Source organism: Physeter macrocephalus, chromosome 16 (assembly GCF_002837175.3).
Source record: "Physeter macrocephalus isolate SW-GA chromosome 16, ASM283717v5, whole genome shotgun sequence".
In the NCBI taxonomy this organism is placed as follows: domain Eukaryota; kingdom Metazoa; phylum Chordata; class Mammalia; order Artiodactyla; family Physeteridae; genus Physeter; species Physeter macrocephalus.
This window is the reverse complement of record NC_041229.1, coordinates 28,054,494-28,073,702: the sequence shown is the minus strand read 5'-3', so window position 1 is coordinate 28,073,702 and position 19,209 is coordinate 28,054,494. Positions and strand designations below refer to the sequence as shown.

The window sequence follows — 19,209 nt, the reverse complement described above, 5'->3', positions numbered from 1 at the left end:
CGGCATGCGGGATCCTCCCAGACCGGGGCGCGAACCCGGTTCCCCTGCATCGGCAGGCGGACGTGCAACCACTGGGCCACCAGGGAAGCCCGTGGTTTTTTTTTTTTAAGTGATCTGTTCAATTTTTTGTTTTGTTACCATCTCATTAATTTTTTTCTTTTTAATCTTTATTATTTGCTCTCTTCTATTTTCTAAGTGGTTCAGTATTTTTCTGACTTCTCAAGTTGAATGCTTAGTTTATACTTTTTTCCTTTTTTATATGTGTTTATGTATATTTCATAAATTATGTTTTTATATGTATATACTATCTGTGTGTGTTTTTATTTCCAACTATGTGGAAATGTGTGGCAGTCTTTATGTTATTAGGTTTCTAATATTATCATGCAGTAGTCAGAGAATGAAGTCTCTCCCTGTATATTTTTGAACCCTTGTGATGTGTCTCATGTCTCCACATGGACAAGTGAAGTCCAGAAACCTAAACATCATGAATCTTTGTAGTGTTAGTTAACCTTACAATTCAAACTTTAGTTAAATTGAAGTTTGAATTACAATTCAAACCCATACAATTTCAGTCTCTCCTTGCTTTGGAGATGTAAGGTGGTAAAGTGGTTAATAATTCAGATTCCAGAGCAAGCCAGATTGCCTTCAAATCCTGGTGCAGCCACTTACTAACTGTGTGACTTTGGGTACATCACTTAAGCTCTATTTTCTTTTGTTTCCTTACCTGTAAAATGGGGATATTGATAGTGATTACTATATAGGGCTGTTATGAGGGTTAAAATAGCTACTTATATACACAAAATCCCTTATAACAATCAAAATCCTTAAAAAAATCCTGACATACAATAATAAATATTATCTATTATGGCTGTATTTGACATCTAGAGAATCCTTTTATTTTTTAAATGCAGTTCATCATGTACTAAAATATTTATTCAGCATTCTGTGTGTATGTAACAGAAGTGGTACATCTCCTTACTTAGTAGCTCAGATGACCATGTTGCCAAAATTCTTCTACCAAGATTCACCCTTCCAGAAATTTTAACATTCTCCTCTTCCATTTCTGACACTCCCCGCTCTCTTTGCTGTTCTTTATCTAATAATATTTGTCTTTCCATACAAACATACTCTGTTACACAATCTTGAATCAAAAGCCCAATTTATTTTAGACAATAACCAAATGTTTGCTAAATAATACAATTTCCCTGAATCTTGGAAATATGCAGAAATCTAGAAAATAATCAACAAGAAAGCAAATTAACTTATAGATGGGAAGAAAGATACATAGGTGTAATTTGCTAAAATCATAACTTAGTGAAGAAAAAAATGAACTCAAGCTATGATGTTGGTTAAATAATATATTAGGAAACTTCTTCTGCACAATTCTAGGCCTGGGGTTTGATGAGTGTATAAAGGAGGAGCTGACGAATTTACAGCTCTTGTCTCCAGATGGGCACCATCTCCTTTCACCCTATTGCTGAGGGCAAGTCATGACCAGTTCCCTTCACTCAATGAAGTACAGATATTATATGCAATAAAACTAGAAAACCCAGTTTGCTTCTTCCACTTCATTTCCATCCATCCACCATTTTAACTGAAATTCTATTCTCTATTAGAAGACCCCAAAAAACCCAGTTCATTTGTTTTCATTTTCACTGACACCCAAAAGGTTAAACATGTGTTCTGTACTGGTAAAAGTGCTTCTTGAAGTTGAAACAGCTGAACTTCCTGTGATTTTCTGAAGAAGAGAAAAAGAACAGAAGGTTAAGATAGTAATCCCTGGAAGCCTTCAATCCAACCCTTACTGTGATTCTTCTTTGATTTTCTTCCATATGCTTTTGCCATTTCCCTTGGCTTCTATCTGTGACCTTTGTAGTCTATTCATTGAAAAGTACTCAGAGTGATCTTTGCAAAACCGAAGTTGGATTATATCATTTTTCTGTTCAAAAGCTCTTGAAGGGTTTCCTATCTCACTTAGTATAAAAGATTTTAAAACATTTACCATATGATCATCAAAGCCCCTGTGATGAAGCTTCTCACCATTTTTCCGAATTTTACTCTGCCATTTTTCCCACTCTCATTCTCTAGCCAGCTGCCTTCTTGCAGTACTTTAAACATCTTAAGCACACATCTGCCTCAGGGCATCCGTACTTCCTATTTCTGGTGTTGGGATGCATTTCCCACTAGAGAAATGCATTTCCCACTCCCTTACTCTATCCATTCTTTGTTCTGATTTCAAATCATTTAATTACTTCAAAGCAGCCTTTCCTTAGTAATCTATTTATAACAGTACAGTATCCATCCATCTTTTTGTGTCTCTTTAGCCCTTTTATTTTTTCTTCTTAGCTCTTATCACTCTCAAACATATATTTACTTGCTTGTGTATTTAGACTCTGTCTCCACTCACTAGAGTATGAGCTTTCTGAGAACAAGGACTCCATTTATTTTGTTCACTGGTACATTCCAAGCATCTAGAACAGAACTTGGAACATAGTAAGTGCTTGATAAATATTAGTCAAATAAATAATTTAATCCCCAAATATGGTTCTATTGGACTAATTAGGCAGTAAAAGCTATTCTGCTGAAGTATCTATGCATTTATGTAGCCAGGATGTCAGAAACCAGGAGTAGAAGATGGTGGGTAAATATTTCAAGAATTGAGATAAAATTTACTATAAAATATAATCTTAATTATGTTTCTGAGAGGGAGATTAATAATATGCTTATAATATAGTGTGATATAAAGCTGTTATAAGTGAGTAAATAATTGTTGGGTCTAAACTCAATAAACCCATTCTAAAATAATTTGACCAAAATATTTTTGTTTAAGTGTTAATATGGGTGATTGAAGGGGTTTCTGAGCAGTAATTAAAAATCTGAGAAATGACTCTGAATGTTCTGTGCTCTACACTGTGAGAACAGTCAGAGAACCAGTCTTCATTGACATAAACTTTTCCAGGGTGCATTTTATACTGTATGGTAATGGTAGTTCAGTATCAGTAATATGACACCTGCACTCAGAGGACCACAGTCCTGCTTTCTCTACAGTCACCTCTTTCTTCTGTTTATTTTTTTTTTTTTTTTTAATCTGAGGCAATATTTGGTAACTAATAATGTGTGTGTGTGTGTGTGTGTGTGTGTCAGAGAGAGAGAGACAGAGAGAAAGAAAGAAAGAGAGAGAGAGAGACATGAATATAAGTAATAATGGAAGCATGAGTACATGTCTATGCTAATAATTGTTACCCTGTGTCCTTCACTGTTTATTACTTTCTGTCTTGATTTGGCTTACATTCTTGGTTGATTGATTTATTGATTGATGATTGTAGAGATGGAGGGGTGGATCCAGATGCATATAAATAAAGTAAAAATTAGCAACTAATCAACAAACTACATCAACAAGGAATACTAATTTACTAATTTGACCACTAAAGCAACAGGCTGTCATTGGTCATTGGACCTCACTACTAATATCACTGTCCCACTTATTTTGCTTGCCAACAAAAACTCTTGATACTTACTACTTTCAATTGCCAGGAAAGAGGTAGAAATATCTTGTCATGGAGAGTCGTTCAATGGTGGGCATCTGGGCTTTAACACTTGGTTTTTCAAATGATTTTTGTACCTAAAAACAAAAAGAGGTTCTGGCTGATACATACCTCTTACACATTCTCAAAAAATGTTTTGCACAATGAGCCAAAAAATTCTTAGAATGAAGGGTGCTCCTAGGATTGATGGAACCAAGCCCTTGGACATTCTAATTCCCTGTCACTGCTACCCTACTTCTTAGAAATGACACCTAATGTCAGAATATGCTCTTTATCTCAAAATACACACCTCATGCTTAATTCAAGTCTTTTCAAACTGCATTTTTTTTCTAGTTTCCACTTTTGATCTACAGATCTGATGATTAATTATCCTTTGGTGTTCATTCATGAGAAGTGGACCTCAGAGATCCTCTATCTTCAAACTCTAACAAGGTTAACTCCTCAATTCAATAAGGTTAAAATCCCAGGATTTTGTCCTTAAAGCCTGAATGATGAGCAATATTCACATTCACCATCAAGATGAGCTCCGAAGTCTTTTTCCGTAGACTGATCAATGAGATCTTACTTACCTAGATCCACTATTTCTAATTTCTTCTGAGGAATTCCCTTGAAAGTATAATGTCTAAATCCTATTCATCCAATAGGACTTAACTTCCTAAGTTCCTATTCACAGAGACTGTGACTCAGGTTACAATGCAATCTTCTCCAATTCACTAAAGGTATATCCTTCTTTTCCCACAGGAGTGCTACTGTTCTCTATGGTTTTAGTTTAAAAATAACCACACTGTCCCATGTTCTTAATACCAATACTTTTCTCCCTAAAAAAGGAGGGGCATTTATTCACTCATTCATACATTTATTTATTCAATGAATATTAATTCCTCCCTTCCAGCATGTTGAGTGTTGAACAAATCCCTGCCTTCATGAGCTTGCATTCAAGTGAGTAAATACAGATAATAGACAAACAAAATATATACTGGGTGGGTGGTAGTAAGAGCTATTGGAGGAAAATAAATTAGGAAGGAAGGGGCAAATAAGGAATGTCCTGAGTTGGGGAAGAAGTATCAAGTCTTCCCTTCTGGGCCACTCTATTCAAAGAATTTTTCTCCTACATTCTCTTTCCTGTGTCCTAAGACTTTCTCTTTTGGATCCTATCACAACCTGTATCACACATTTTTTATTGTTGATGTTGGATTACTTATTCAGTACCCATCTCTCACACAAGAATGTTAGTTCTAGGTAGCCTTATGTCACATATGTCTCATTTACCCCTGTGTCATGAAGATATAACCCATTACCAAATAGACCACCCAATATATATTTATTTAATAAATGAAGCAGTGAAAATTAATCCAAAATACTTTCCATTCTTTTAATTTTAAGAACTTATAGCCCATAACAAGCAAGCTCACATGTTATAATATTTTGTTCTATTTTGATCTTCTGCTGTGGTACATTAACATAGTCTTTTTGTAAATCAGATTTTAAACACATGGATTACAGAAACCAGTACCACTCTACTTTTGTTTGCCTGACAAAATCTGTCATTGTCACTTGAAAGGCAAATAATAGTAAAGTTTTCCTGAACAAATACATGATTAGAAAAGGAGAGAGGAGCTTACCTTCCTAAATACTTCCTCTAGATGACAGCGCCAAGAATATTTTTGGAAGCATGTGATGAGTTGAGTAATGAAGAGAGAACCTTTTGTGATGTCTCTCCAGGACACATTATCTATGACAATAAAGAGTGGTAAGCCTTGGGCTGTGACCTTCACCATTTTTTTTTTCTTTACATTTTTTGTCTTTTAAAACATAGCTTGGGAATTATCTTGACATGTTTAGGGGAAGAACTTACAACCTTTCATTAACTCATTTTCCATAAAGAAGTTGAACTAAAGAAGCAGCTCATCAAAACTGCAGGTCATTGCATAGTGATTACCTTGTATTTTGGGGATTGACTTTCTAGTATGTGACTTATGCTTATTCATTTGGCTTTTAAAGGAGGCTTGAGAGATAATTGTAATTATCCCATTTTACAGAGAAAAAACAGAAGCTCAGAAGGATTAAAGAATTTCCCCATGTTCACACAGGTGATTGTTTACAGATTATATACCATGATGTCTTTCACAATATAGTGAGCAAAATAAATGAAAAGATCTAATGAAACTTTTGGAAGGAAGGGAAATGTTTTTGGTATAGATAGTGGTAATAATTTCACAGGCATATACTTATCTCCAAACTCATTAAACTGTATACATTAAACATATGCAGCTTTTTGTATGGTAATTATACCTCCATAAAATGGTAAAGTACTTAAAAATATGTAAATTAGAAACCCTCAGATATAAGGCTTCTCAAGATGATTACCTAGAGTTCAAGGACTAGATACTGTTCCCCTAATAGTAGGCCTAATAAGTCCCATTGTATCGTTTTCTTCTTCCTTTAAAAGGGCATCCACCTTCTTGCTGGGATACCACTCTAATTAGTACCAGATGGGAAATATGGAGAAAATGGCTTGGAGTTGATAGTTTTTGAGAAATGGCCATCAGTCCCTAGATCCATAAAAACTCTACTCAAAATGTTAAATGGATTTAATTGAAAACTGAATCAATCATTTGTTTTTAACTAGTGTGATGGTAAAGGGATTTTCTTGTATTAGGTTGTTTGAATGGTTACTATACCTTTGTCTGTAAGTGCAACATATAATAAAAGTCAATTTTTAAAAGTGAAGAATAAGTAAAATATATTGAGAGCATTCAAAATTTGTATGAAATCATTGTTGCCCAGAGCTTATCTTGATTTTTTAGAATCACTCAGAGGTAGCCTCAGACCCACAAATCCATGTCTGCAACTGAAAGACACATACGTGGGGTTGAGGAGCAGAAAGCAATGAAGTCCTTCTCCACATGGGTCTTGTAAACGGCATCCTCCTCCAGGTTCTCAGGTGACTGTGAAGAGCTGTCTGCCAAGGCTGCTGGAGAGTCACTGACCCACAATTCCCCACGATTTGCTGTAGAGACATCAATTTCCTGCACACTGTGTGTCTCCCTCAGTATGACTATTACAATTGCCCACCTCATTCTTTTACAATGTTTATTCTAACCAGTTTCACACACACATGTGCACAGACACATACACACATACAGGTGCATCTCCACCCCACATACAACAGTTTGCCTCTTTCTTGTGTTGTTGAGCAACATGCCAATTAATAGTGACAGCATGGTAGAACTGGAAGAACCCGCTTGCTTAGAATAACAAAGAAGTTAAAGGCTTATATGCATAATTTCAGAGCATAGTTATCATTTTATAGCTAAATTATTTTGGCTTTTCATCTTCAAACACTGTTCCAAAAAGCTAAAAGGGACCTGGGAGTCAGGAAAAAAAAGCAAAGAAAAATGTCACTGCAATCCCAGTTTCCCTCATCTCCTTATTCATTTCCCTTTCAATAATACATGAGAAAAAGAAAGATACTGCTATTACATAATAGCCTGACTTTCAAATGAAATTATTCTCAAGCCAGAGAATGTCAAAATGTCTGTAAAAAATTTACAAGTAAAGTTGTCATTAAAATGATTTCATTCCAAGGTTGGAATATTTTTGTTTTACTTTGATTTGAGAATTCTGGTGATCTCCTTCACCACTTACCTTGAATCAAATTGAACAGAAATTTTTCAGCTAACAAAGCAAAGTCTCATTATACCAGCCCCCTAAATGGAATTTCCTAATAATTCAATTTAGTTTATTTGCACTGGATGGGGTTTAAGATTGTTTCCCCTAGAAACAAAACATACTACAATCCTCTGCAAACACCTTTATGACTTTTGGATTTTTCATCTCAGAACTCACCACCTCTGCAGGCCTGGACAATGATGACCTTAGGTTTGTCCTTTAGACTGAGGCAATTGCGGTTGTTGAATATCCGGAAGATGGTGTCATAAGGTAGCACATCTGGTTTTTCATCACTATGCATAGTCCCACAGATCCCATCCAGGATGCCATGAGACATGAACACCAAGAATGTGCTGTCTGAAGATTTATGCTCTTCACGGGCAGCAAATCCGCACAGCACTGATTCCATATCCTGAAAAAGACTGCAAAGTCTTACTTTAACAGGACAAGCATTAAAATTAAACTGACCTCCTATTTATCATGATCAGTATAAGAATCATCTCTAATGTTCCAGTCAAGGTGGCTTTACATAGTGGTTGCTTGATGATAGTTTTATTTTTATTTCTATAATGGATCAATGGGTTCAACTTTCTGTTCCTTCTGACATTATATAACCTGTCCTCTTAATAGATTTTACATTTGCTTATTGTCTCTCTATACTTTCATTTTCATCTCTGTATTTTCTCTCATTACTTAATAAAAACCTTGAATAATAAATGTATCATACCACTTCCCTTCTAAGGCACTCCCCACCATACTTAGAATAAAATAAAACTTCTGACATAAGTATACTTCTCCCTTCTGACATTCTTCCTCCTCCTCTAGGCTCTAGTCACACTGGCCTTTCTGTACTTTTCAAGTGCCAGTTTCATATTAGGTTCAGACTTTTTACTTGTAGTCATGCCTGCTTGGAATATATTTCATTCACATCTTTCCAGAGCTATCTTGTCTCTGATAGTCATGTGTCAGATCCCATATTACCTCCTCAAAATGTCTTTCTTGGCCATCCCATTAAACATTATCACTCCCCACTCACCAATTTGTTCTTATGTTTCCTTTGCCTTTTCATTTCCTTTTCACTTCTTTTCAATCTTAGAGACACACAGATACATCAAATCTCTGAAATTTTCTGTTTTGCTTACAGTTTGATCACCCCCCACCAAGTGAACCTAGATCAATGTGAGCTGGGAACCGTCTGCCTCATTTACAGACCCATCCTCAGTGCCAAAATAGTCCCTGGGACAGTCAGGATTCAGTATTTATATGTTGATCACACTCCTGCTAACATTCATTACTCCAGAATTTTCTGGGAAATATTGGGGCTAAATCTCAATTATCCCACTTCAGAATTAAGAATCGTGTGGGTACATATGCCAGTCACTTTTTGTACAGTTTTATGGAACTGAGGATATTTGAAGCTCTAAAGAGACATCGATTTCACCTGTCTTAATATTTTTATTTTATAACACACATTCACACACTTAGCTACACACACACACACAACACACACATATGAGACCTATGGTTGTTAAAGTTATTTGCTTAATATTATAAAGTTCACTTGTTAGTAGGAAGATATGTGCTGAATATGTATGTGTTTGGGGTAGGTGAGGGGCTTTTACCCTGGCTGTGAGTTTCTCTTCCACATCCACACTGTAGCCAAGGCCCTCAAGCAGCCCCTTCATTCCCATGATGTCATGGGCAGCCCCACTCCTGAGAGGGAGATGATCAAACTCTGTATTGCATATGATGAGAGCCAGACGAGTGCGGGCCTTTATCTCCTTTATTGGATAGATCTGCAGGAAATTGATATGCAGTGAGTTTGATTTACCTAAATCTCTCTTAAACCCTCATACACCAATCACTGTTGCTTTTAAGGGCTTGCATAGCTGTCCTCTCTCCTATCCTGTACCAGAAGACACTGTCCTCCTCTCTTTTAGTAATGGATTGAATTGACAATAGAAAGAAGTACAAATTGGAAGGGAATTATTTTTCTAAAGCCCAGACAATGATCCAGATCATATTTGTGATGGTTACTCGAGAATCTTCAGGAGACTAGAAGAATTCCTACACTCTCCTTCTCCTCTTTCTTCTCCACCTAGTCAAATCTTTCTTAACAATCAAGGTTCAGATCAAATTTCTTAAGAACCAGGAGATATTTGCCATTGACTCCAGCTAAAAATAAATATACCAAAGATCCTTTGCCTTGGGTAACATTATTCTGATACTATTTTAACTTATAATGTTTTGCAGGTGTTAATAATTTTTAACTGGAATGCAAACAATTACTACTCAGCCATGTTATCTTACAAATATTTTGATTCTATGACTACAGCTAAAATTCTAATAAATCCCAAATATATAGGACAAAAAATAAATGAAAAAAGTGAGAGACTTGTATTTTATCATAGGGTTGAAAGACAATTGGAATCTGTGTGAAGCCATGTGATTTCCTCCTGTTCAAAGCATCTATGAAAAAGGAATCCACTGTCCCCACCCTGCCACTCTGTAACTAATGCTTTAAGAAATTGTGTAATTAGTGAAAGCAATTGTTTTTCTCTCTTTCTGTCTTTGATGTACAGAGCACAGTACCTCTTCAGCCCTTTCTTTACACAGTTTAAGAAATTCTTCATGAGGGCAAAGCTTGAGGGTATCTGTAGTTTCTGCTGACTCATCTGGTCCAGTCACAATTTCCTCAGGAGCTGCAGGATACATCGCATAATATAAATTGTGATATCTGACTCTGTGACCCAGTTATCACCTAAGAAAACTGACAGAAAAGGAAAAAGATTTTTAACATGTTGGGTTATAGTTGTATCTAACCTGTGTGTGAGGAGATAGATGTATTATGACTGGGAAAGAAGGGAGAAATCCTTGGTAGTAAAAGCAAATCCACTCAAAAATGCAATAATAGATTTTGATATTTTGAAGAAGACACCTTAATGATTTAGGGTCAAAGTTAGCCTTCCCTTACTCACGAAAACTGTTTGATTTTTCCAGTGGTTTTACTCTAGGGTATTACTCATCTGTGTGGAGTTTCTATTGTATCTGAGCAAGAGTACATTTAGAAAAAATTTATCAGAGTGCTATCTACTAGAAATAGAGTAGAGTCACACTCACATTGAGTCACTTTTTTTTTTTTTTTGAGAGTATTCAGCACTTATTACAAAGCCAGGAGATACAAATGTCCCAGGGCAGGAGGAGTATACAGCCACAGCACCTCAGACACAGGACAAGGTGCAAACACAGACAAACCTGTTGGGGGACACCTGACCCCAAACACATAGGTTGTGATAGAGTCTTGCCTCCTTCCTTCATCCCGATCTGATCTATGCATATTGGAGAAAAAGCTGGTGGGCGGGGGTCTGTTGGGGTCTGTCCCTCAGGGGGTGGACCACTTGACTTCTTGGGAATATAGCTGAGGTCAGATCTCACAGGTTCTGCCTTCTTGTGCTTTTAGATGCCTGTTGCTCTTTCCTGACTTGGCCTCAGCTGCAGGTGGGGAGGGCACTGCAATTTAAAATTTTCTAATGTCCACATTGAATAAAAATAGACAGAATCAATTAATTTAATAATATATTTTGTTTAACATAATATATCCAAAATAGTGTAATTTTAACCTGTTACTGGCCACAATTTATGCACTTAAAAGCCACGTGTGCCCAGTAGCTATCATATTGGGTAATGTTACATCCCAAGTCCACTCCTAATTCACACAGCAAACACAGACACATACACACTCAAATACTTAATAGAATCCTAAATCCTGTACAATCCAGGTATTATTTTTTCAGCAACCTCAGAGTGAATTCTTAACCTTTCCAGAGGAGATAGGCTTCAATGATTCACCAAGTTGTGAAGTCAGCTATTTAAAGGAGAAATGCTATGCATTAATCATAGTATTGCATCTAGTGTCGAAGGGACAATTTTTTTTGTCAGAGATTCTACATTATTCTGAATGTCGTTGACTCCAAAGTGCTAAATAACCAGTCCTAAATTTTCAACCCATGTTTTAAAATGTGGGGAAATAACTTCTCCTTGTTGAAAATGAGAAATGTAATATTTTCTGAAATTGTTTGGCCTCATTTGACTAAGATTGTGCAAGAGACTGGGAAAGTCCAGAGCCCTCCCTTGGAGAGGGAAGGAAGAGATTCCTCATAAACAAAAATCAGAAGAGGTTTATCAAGACCTAACATAACAAGGTTTTTGTCTATGAAAGGAATAAATCTTTATTTTCATTTACATGAACGAACCAAGACAGTCTCTTATTTTATTTTAATTAGAAAGGCAATATTATCTTCTGTAAATTTTTCAGTTTTTAAACCTTATAATTTTTTCCATTTCATTTATTTGTTTCCATTAGTTTTAAAACAATATGTTTTTTATAAATGTCTTTCTAAAAAGTATGCTAAAATGTAAGCTCTGGAGATGCAGCAAATGGTATGTCTTTAAGGCTACCAAACTGTATTAACATTTATTTCTGTAGATAAAGTACTGACACATACTCTCCTTTCCTACTCCAGAAGATTCTGCCAGTGTGAAGAAGTCCAGGGTCTTGGGATAGTCCCTGGTCAGAGGGTATGTTTTGTCATTGAAAGTCTCCTGTTTCCAGGTCATTTACAGGTTTGGTGTACTCTTGAATTTAATAAATGTCATCTCCTAATGACCATTATATGTCTATATATAGATACAGTATTTACAGATAAAACTGAAAATTAGACTATCTTATGTCTAATAGTAAAATTAGCATGAAAATGAATCATTTCATTACAATGTAATAAATATACTGTAGTCTGCTGTTCAAAAGGGGTACCCATGGGCCTGACAGCACAGCAAAAAGAAATAAGAAAATTAGCAGTTTAGATAAAAACTTTAATATCTGAGTTTTATCTGTTACCTAATGAAATGCTCAAGAAATCCCTTAAACTGAAACAAAATGAAAGATACTGATATTAGATAAGACAAGTCCTTCTCCCTTGGCATGTAGGAATTTGAGTAATTATCTCTCTGACTAAATAACAGTGCTTGGCACATAGTATGTACATATACTGCTAAATAATTGAAACAAATAGCTTAGATTCTTCCTATCCCCCACTCCATTTCCTCAGTATCTCGTTAAGAACCCTCTGAATTATATCCATGCCCAAAAGGCCTGGCTAGGGCTTTTACATATTCTAATAGCCCCACTCACCAAGCTTCCTGATCTCCTGGGCCAGTATACTCTAGGTGTCCTGAGATTCTTCTGGAGGTTCCATGTACAGTAGAACTCAGGGGGCTACTGGATACTTCATGAAATGGTCTATACCTGCCTCCTGCCTGCCACAGACTCTGCTGATGGGATAGGTTATTTCAGTTTAAGGTTCATTCTGGTTCCTGGGGTTGCTAAAATCATTTTGAAGTTCCCCTTATTTCAATTTTGATTCCCATTTGTTGAATTATCTCTGATCTTGTTTTTATTTATTTTATTCTATTCTATTCTATTCTATTCTATTCTATATTATTCTATTCCTTTATGGCTTATTTTAGGATATTGAATATAGTTCCCTGTGCTATACCGTAGGACCTTGTTGTTTATCCATTACATATGTAATAGTTTGCATCTGCTAACCCCAAACTCCCAAACTATCCCTCCCCCACACCCCTCCCCCTTGGCAACCACAAATCTGTTCTCTGATTTTGTTGTTAAATCCAAATTGTTTTTATCCCATCCCAGGTTTAAGAGAAAGTAATAAACCTGCACAAGGACCAACTTAAATGTTAATGATAACATAGCCTAGGCCACAATCTTGGACATCTATTAGACTAGAGTGTACTTCCTGCTGGAGGAAGTGTCCCTTCTCCATAGAGAAGGGATTATTGAAAAAGCTTATTTACTATAGTGAGGTCTCTACAGTTATGTTGCATTTTGTTTATTATTGCTTATTATTATTAATAAACTCTAGTATTCAGGTTGGAATTTTAGGTTAAACTCTATACCAAATTGAGTCCATCACTGGTGAACTTGGATCTGAGGATATTTAGACTCTAGTAATATTCATAATTCAATTAAAGTGAAGTTTTGAAAGATGTTAATATATTGGACAGTTTATATTGAATAAGTATTCTCCTGATCATATTTTGTAACTCACAGAAATGAGTAAGCACAGTAAACATTTAAATATTATAAGCTAAAGAATAATTCTGATAATTAATATTTATTATATGCATGTTCTTCATTTGCCCATTCATCCTATATTCATTACATGCCTGCTATGTCTCTGGCACTCTGCTAAGAGCTATTATTCTTTGGTGAAGAAAACAGTTGTTATCTGAATTAAGGAACTCAGTGGATTATAGTCCTGTCTAATGAGATAGACAGGAGATAGAAGTGTAATAGATTTGATGCAGAGAATAAAGTGTTTCATTTTATATATCTTAGCTTTGTGAAGCCAGTGGAACATTCAAGTGGAAATGTTGACTATGCAGCTAGAGCTAAATATATCTGGAGTTCAGAGGAGAGTTCCAGATGGGAGCTAAAATATTAGGAATTGTCAGTCTGTGCCTGCCATTATGTTCCTAGCTTTAAAAAGCCTGTGATGAAGTGATTGAAATTGTCCCCATTTCACAGATGCTCATACTGATGCTTAGGGAGGTTAAGAAACTTGAAGGAAGTCACATAGTATCCAAAGTGACAGAAACATGAGTTCAGCTCCAGGTATCCCTTACTACAAAGTCTCTGCAATTAGCTATCTCTATGATCAACCTAAACACAAGGACTCAACTTCTAAGCTAATTGGAAATTAGATGCCCTCCCACAAATGACAAGGTGACTTCTAAAAGGACAATGATAGGTTTAGTGAAAATTATACTTTATTAATAGGAGGATGAGCGACTTAGAGGACAGTGGAGCAGCCTTGGAGCCAAGTAGATCTGAAAAATTTAAGATATCCCTTGAAAAGAATTCCAGTCTTACCTTTTATACTGGTGGAATTTTTGTCTATGTTTAGGAAGGTTTGAACAAAGATTTGACCTGCCTCATGGCGTTTCTGTCGCATAGAGTCCACCAAGACCCGCGCCTTGTCTTCAAGCTTGGCATCATAAATTTTTTTCTTCTCCTCTTCCTCCAATTTCAGGACATTTTTTCCCACCAAGTCATCCAAAATGCCAGTAATGAGTTCTTTGCCCAAAGATTCCAAAATCTTAAGTGGTTTTTTGTTGCGTGTGTCTTCTGTCAGAAATACAAAGCTTCCTTTTACTTGATCTTGTCTCAATAAAAAATTCAGAATTGAAAATAATCTGATGACTGATCTTTCAATATGGTAGATCAATGACACCACGTTAATATATTACTGTCTGGGATAATTAAAATTTTTGTGGGTGATTAAGGAAGTCAAATTAATACGTATTTTATTGTAATACCACAGGTATTATTTGAATGGATAGTGCATGGGAAGGCAGGGTATCTCATCAATACTTAATTAAATCTACAAAGACAGTTATAAAGTTCATCTAGATATAAAGATAGTCTTGACACAAAATGACATATTCTAAAAAAAATGCACCAAGACATTGAACAAGAATTTTGCCCCAGAAGCACCAGCCTCATTGTTCATGTTATCTTGAAGTATTCTTTCAATAAATGTTTATTGGGCAAATATTATGAGAAAGAAACATGGACATTACAAAGCATGAATAAAAAGTTACACAATATCAGTTCATTTAATAACAACTAACACCTATTGTGCATTTAGCATTAAAAAAGAAATACATTTAAAGCAATATACAATATTATTATTATTTACAAGTCTCTGTACTAAATACTTTATAAATATTAATATGATGGACCCTCACAATAATCCGATGAGATGGTTAATATTTTCCCTATTTTACAGATCATTTAAATAAAATGCCCAGATCACACAAATTAGGATTCAAATTCTGTTCTTACACCATATTCTATAAAGTTAAATATAGCACAGCTTCAGTAATAATAGTTGATATTTATTGAGGCCCCATTGGTCTCAAGTGCTTCATATGAATCTTATAAGTTAAAGTTAATAAAAATTCCATGTAACATATATATTAATATTTCTATTATATAGTGAAAGAAACAGACACAGAGAAGTTAGTTAAATATTTGATCCAAATTTTGTGAATAGTACACCATGTTTAGTAAGAGGGTAGGAAGGGATTCAGACTCAGGGGTTCAGAATCAAGTCCCCACTCAAATCATCAAACTACTTTACATGATACTTGGTAAAAAGTTACTTAAGAGAATAGAAAGTGATTCAGGGACTCAGAAAAGACTGGGTAAATTTCTGCAGATGAGGTCACAAAATGCTTCTTCTTAGAAAAAGTGGCAGAAACACTGGTCTTACACTAGAGTATACACATGTCAGAACAGAGAGATTGAAGAATTATGAACAACATGCAGGTTAATCTGAGAAATATTTACTCTGGCTGAATTCTGGGTTTCTATTTTATTTATTTCTGCCTTCAGCAAGGTTGAGTGTTTACTGAATAAGTGGTACTGGGAGAAATATGGTAAACAATAAAACCAAAGAGTTTTTACTTTACACCCTCTTATTATCTACACATTCTCATGGCTTCAGTTATTAGCTTTAAATAATAAATAAATTATCCCTGAATTTATAGATTCAGCCCAAAAGTGGATCCCAAAATTGAGGCTCATATATTCATCCCTTCTCTGTATCCCACTAACTCATTACACTCAACTTTTAAAAGCTGAACTGCTCATTTTTCATCACCTGCTTCATTCCCTATATGTACTAGTTAATGGTATCTTACAGTCAAGTGCACCAAATCAGTAAAAGCTGGTGATACTGAACCTCTTCTGCTTTCTTTATATTTTATTTTCCATCTCACTTCAAACTGTATTGATTTTATCTGCTAAATATTTGCAGAATCTGACTACTTCTCCCTTTCTAACTGTTTGATACTCTAGTTCAGACCAACATCCTTTCTTGTTTAATTACTCTAAGAGTCTGATAAATATACTCTTGTCCCCTTCTAATCTGTTCTTCTCAATGAAGCAAGGTCAGTGTTCTGAAAATCTAGAGGTAACCATGAAATGTCTCAGCTTAATCTAATCTAGGTCTTCTCATTCAGCCTCATCCTCTGCTGCTATACCCATCTTGCTCGTTACATTTGAAACACTTTGCCTTTCTTTCAGGTTTTACAAAGCCTTTACTTAGGGATCCTTATGTGTACAGTTTCTCACAACCAACATTCCTATCTATTTCTCAACTGCTTCCTGTTTATCTTCAGTTCTCAGATGACATGCCATTTTCTTTAGGAAATTCTCCCTGATGCTTAAGACTAGACTGAGTGTCAGAGCAATATGCTCCCAGAGAAACTTGTTTCTCCCTAAACTAGCATTTTTCTCCTTATAGTTGTTAATTAGTTAACAATGGCAACCAAACTCATGAGTTTATGTTTATTGAGTCACTTTACTTGTTTTGTCTACTGCTTTTCAGTTTATCATATCTATTATCTAGTGATGTCCTGATTCCAATTCAATAACAAGTAAGGTCATCCTGCCTAGCTAAAGAGGCAGCCATGAGTGTGAATTTAACGTACTACTCCCCAGTCAAATGCTGTATGAGCATCATGAAGAAGATAAGAAAACAGTCAGTCCTTACATTTTAGGAGCTTAAATTAAATGTGTGAGATGAGACAGAAACCCTGGAAAGAACTACACTACAGGGAAAATGAAAGAAATAAAGAAACACAATAGCAAGAAAGTATGAGTGGGGGGAATGCAAGTAAATGTTTGTTAATGAAGCTGAAATCATGCTTTAGAGCGATTAATGGTAAAGTGAATAAATATATTTTGAAAGGTAGGAAAACCTGTCTGATGAGTTCAGACACTTTTGAAACGGCAATACAGAGCCATTGTATGTTCCTGAGTAAAAAATTGCATTTGTAAATACCTAGAAGGCAAGAACTGAAAGATAAGGATCTGATCATCTTTCCTAACAATGCTAATCTGCAGACAAACCTAGTCCAACTACATAAGAATCATTTGTAGATCTTTAAAAGATTATAAATGCTTATGGTCTATCCATGGTTGAGTAATTTGGGGTTATGAAGGGGGAAGTAATCTAAATTTGTTAATGTCTACAGATTATTTAGATTTGTTGTAAGATTTAGAAACCATTGACCTAGTTGAACCTCTTCCTTTTCAAATGAGGAAAATGAAGCCAGAGAAGTGATATATACACTAATATGTATAAAATGGATAATTAATAAGAACCTGCTATATTAAAAAAATAAATTAAGGGGCTTCCCTGGTGGCGCAGTGGTTGCGCGTCCGCCTTCCGATGCAGGGGAACCGGGTTCGTGCCCCGGTCCGGGAAGATCCCACGTGCCGCGGAGCGGCTGGGCCCGTGAGCCATGGCCGCTGGGCCTGCGCGTCCGGAGCCTGTGCTCCGCAACGGGAGAGGCCACAACAGAGGGAGGCCCGCATACCACAAAAAAAAAAAAAAAAAAAAATTAAATAAAATTCTAAATTCAAAAAAAGTGATATGATATACCTGAATACGGGCTGCATAAATAGCCAATGATTCCATCTCTTATGCTTTCCAGTTTCTGTGTGTAAGATATGTGACCTGAAAGCAGTATGCAGTATGGATAGGAGGGTTAAATCCTGGAGAGAGGGAGGCCAGTTAAAAACTGTGATAGCAATCCAAGAAATACTGTGCTAGAGTAGTTAGCACCACAACTAGAAAGGGGGGAAAATGTAGTTACTTTATAAAGACAAAGAGCATAATTCAATATAGGATATAGTAAGGTGGGGGTGGGAATTCAACGACTCACTTATCTGATTACGGGGAAAATTTTATGAAATCAAGAGGAAGCTGAGAAGATTTCAGAGTGCATTTAGGAATTTCAGTTTTCTCACACATAAATAGCTTACTCTATTTGTCTTTATCCACCCTTCACTTTGATTACCAGGAGCTGCAAAAAAGGAAATAACTTCTTCCTGGCTCTGAGATAATCTGGACACCATACTCTCCTTCAGCGTCTCCAAGGCAGTGTCCCCCATTTCAAGTTACACAGAGCTAATAAGGAGAATTTAGCTTGCACAGGAATGGCTCACTTCTCTTTTGTATATTTCTTCCTGTCACAAAGCAATTAATAAGTGTTTTCTAAGACCCAAGTTCCTAACCCTCAGCTAGGAAAGGACCCTTACTCACCAGCCATATGTAACAACCGTAGTCCCTTCCTGATGCCTTGAGAAGAGCACAGGCTTGAAAATGAAAGTTACTGGACACTTCCTCCATTCAGGGGGCGGGGACTCCAATCATAGATTGGGAAACTGCTTCTCAGAACTTCTGCGTTCACTGTCAGGCAGTCCCCTGTAGTCAGCAAATGGATTTCCCAATCCTTTGGGAAAAAATTATTTCTTCCTTTTGGAAGAAGCAAATTGAATTGACAAAATATTTTCCAACCTATGTTGGAAACTCTGACTGGTTTTTCCCTCCTTTTCTTTTTCTTTCCTCATTGTTCCACACCTCATTCTCTCTGTTCTTCTGCTTCTGATCTCTCAGTATTTCTCCTTTGCTCAGCTACAAGTGCATATCATGAAGAAGTTAAAACTAACAGGTTCCCTTTCATTTCCAGATAAGGATTACCCAAATAACTTTACTTTCCTGTTTTAAAGGTGCTGATCATGGCGGTATTATCCCCTCTCCATCTCCCTATCATCTTACACTTTTATTGGAAATAAGTTTTGAACCCTTGTCTCCATTCCTTTCATGATTTTCTTTAACTGCCTAAGCTTCCCTTAACATTTAATTTTTACTGAGGGTGACTATTCACCTTCCTTTTTTGTTATATTCTGAACAAAAACTGACCATAGAAGCAATCTCAGGCGGTAGTAGAATGATTGTGTGATAGTACAAAAGATATATATCCAGAACTGTTAGTGAAAGGAAAAAAAAAAACTATGAAATGCTCAACTTGAAGGTTTGAAAAGGTCAGAAATTCT

At 36.0% G+C, this 19,209-nt stretch overlaps 1 protein-coding gene across 5 annotated transcripts; it reads right to left on the bottom strand.

Moving 5' to 3' along the window:
- Positions 1-879: 879 nt before the first annotated feature.
- On the bottom strand, positions 880-18,596 carry LOC102987795 (caspase-13). Of its 5 annotated transcripts, none has more exons than XM_007112665.2 (9): positions 18,416-18,596; positions 14,170-14,424; positions 9,810-9,919; positions 8,840-9,013; positions 7,395-7,629; positions 6,412-6,555; positions 5,168-5,277; positions 3,519-3,622; positions 880-1,738 (listed from the first exon to the last, which is right to left on the bottom strand). In XM_007112665.2, the coding sequence occupies exons 1-8, from the start codon at positions 18,420-18,422 to the stop codon at positions 3,524-3,526; spliced, it is 1,134 nt and encodes a 377-aa protein (XP_007112727.1). In that variant the 5' UTR covers positions 18,423-18,596; the 3' UTR covers positions 880-1,738; positions 3,519-3,523. The 5 variants fall into 5 exon arrangements, with proteins under 5 accessions (XP_007112727.1, XP_007112728.1, XP_007112731.1 ...); XM_007112666.4 differs by having other exon boundaries at positions 14,170-14,421; positions 18,416-18,456; XM_007112669.4 differs by lacking the exon at positions 18,416-18,596 and adding an exon at positions 10,473-10,727 and having other exon boundaries at positions 14,170-14,252.
- Between the last annotated feature and the right edge of the window lie 613 nt (positions 18,597-19,209).

What these genes read in the sequence shown, in the direction of transcription:
- LOC102987795 (XM_007112665.2), bottom strand. An exon ending in AAATTCCACCAGTATAAAAG is followed by an intron (nt 9,920 to 14,169) that starts GTAAGACTGGAA and finishes TGTATCCTGCAG; the next exon opens with CTCCTGAGGAAATTGTGACT. An exon ending in TGTCCAGGCCTGCAGAGGTG is followed by an intron (nt 6,556 to 7,394) that starts GTGAGTTCTGAG and finishes ATGTCTCTACAG; the next exon opens with CAAATCGTGGGGAATTGTGG.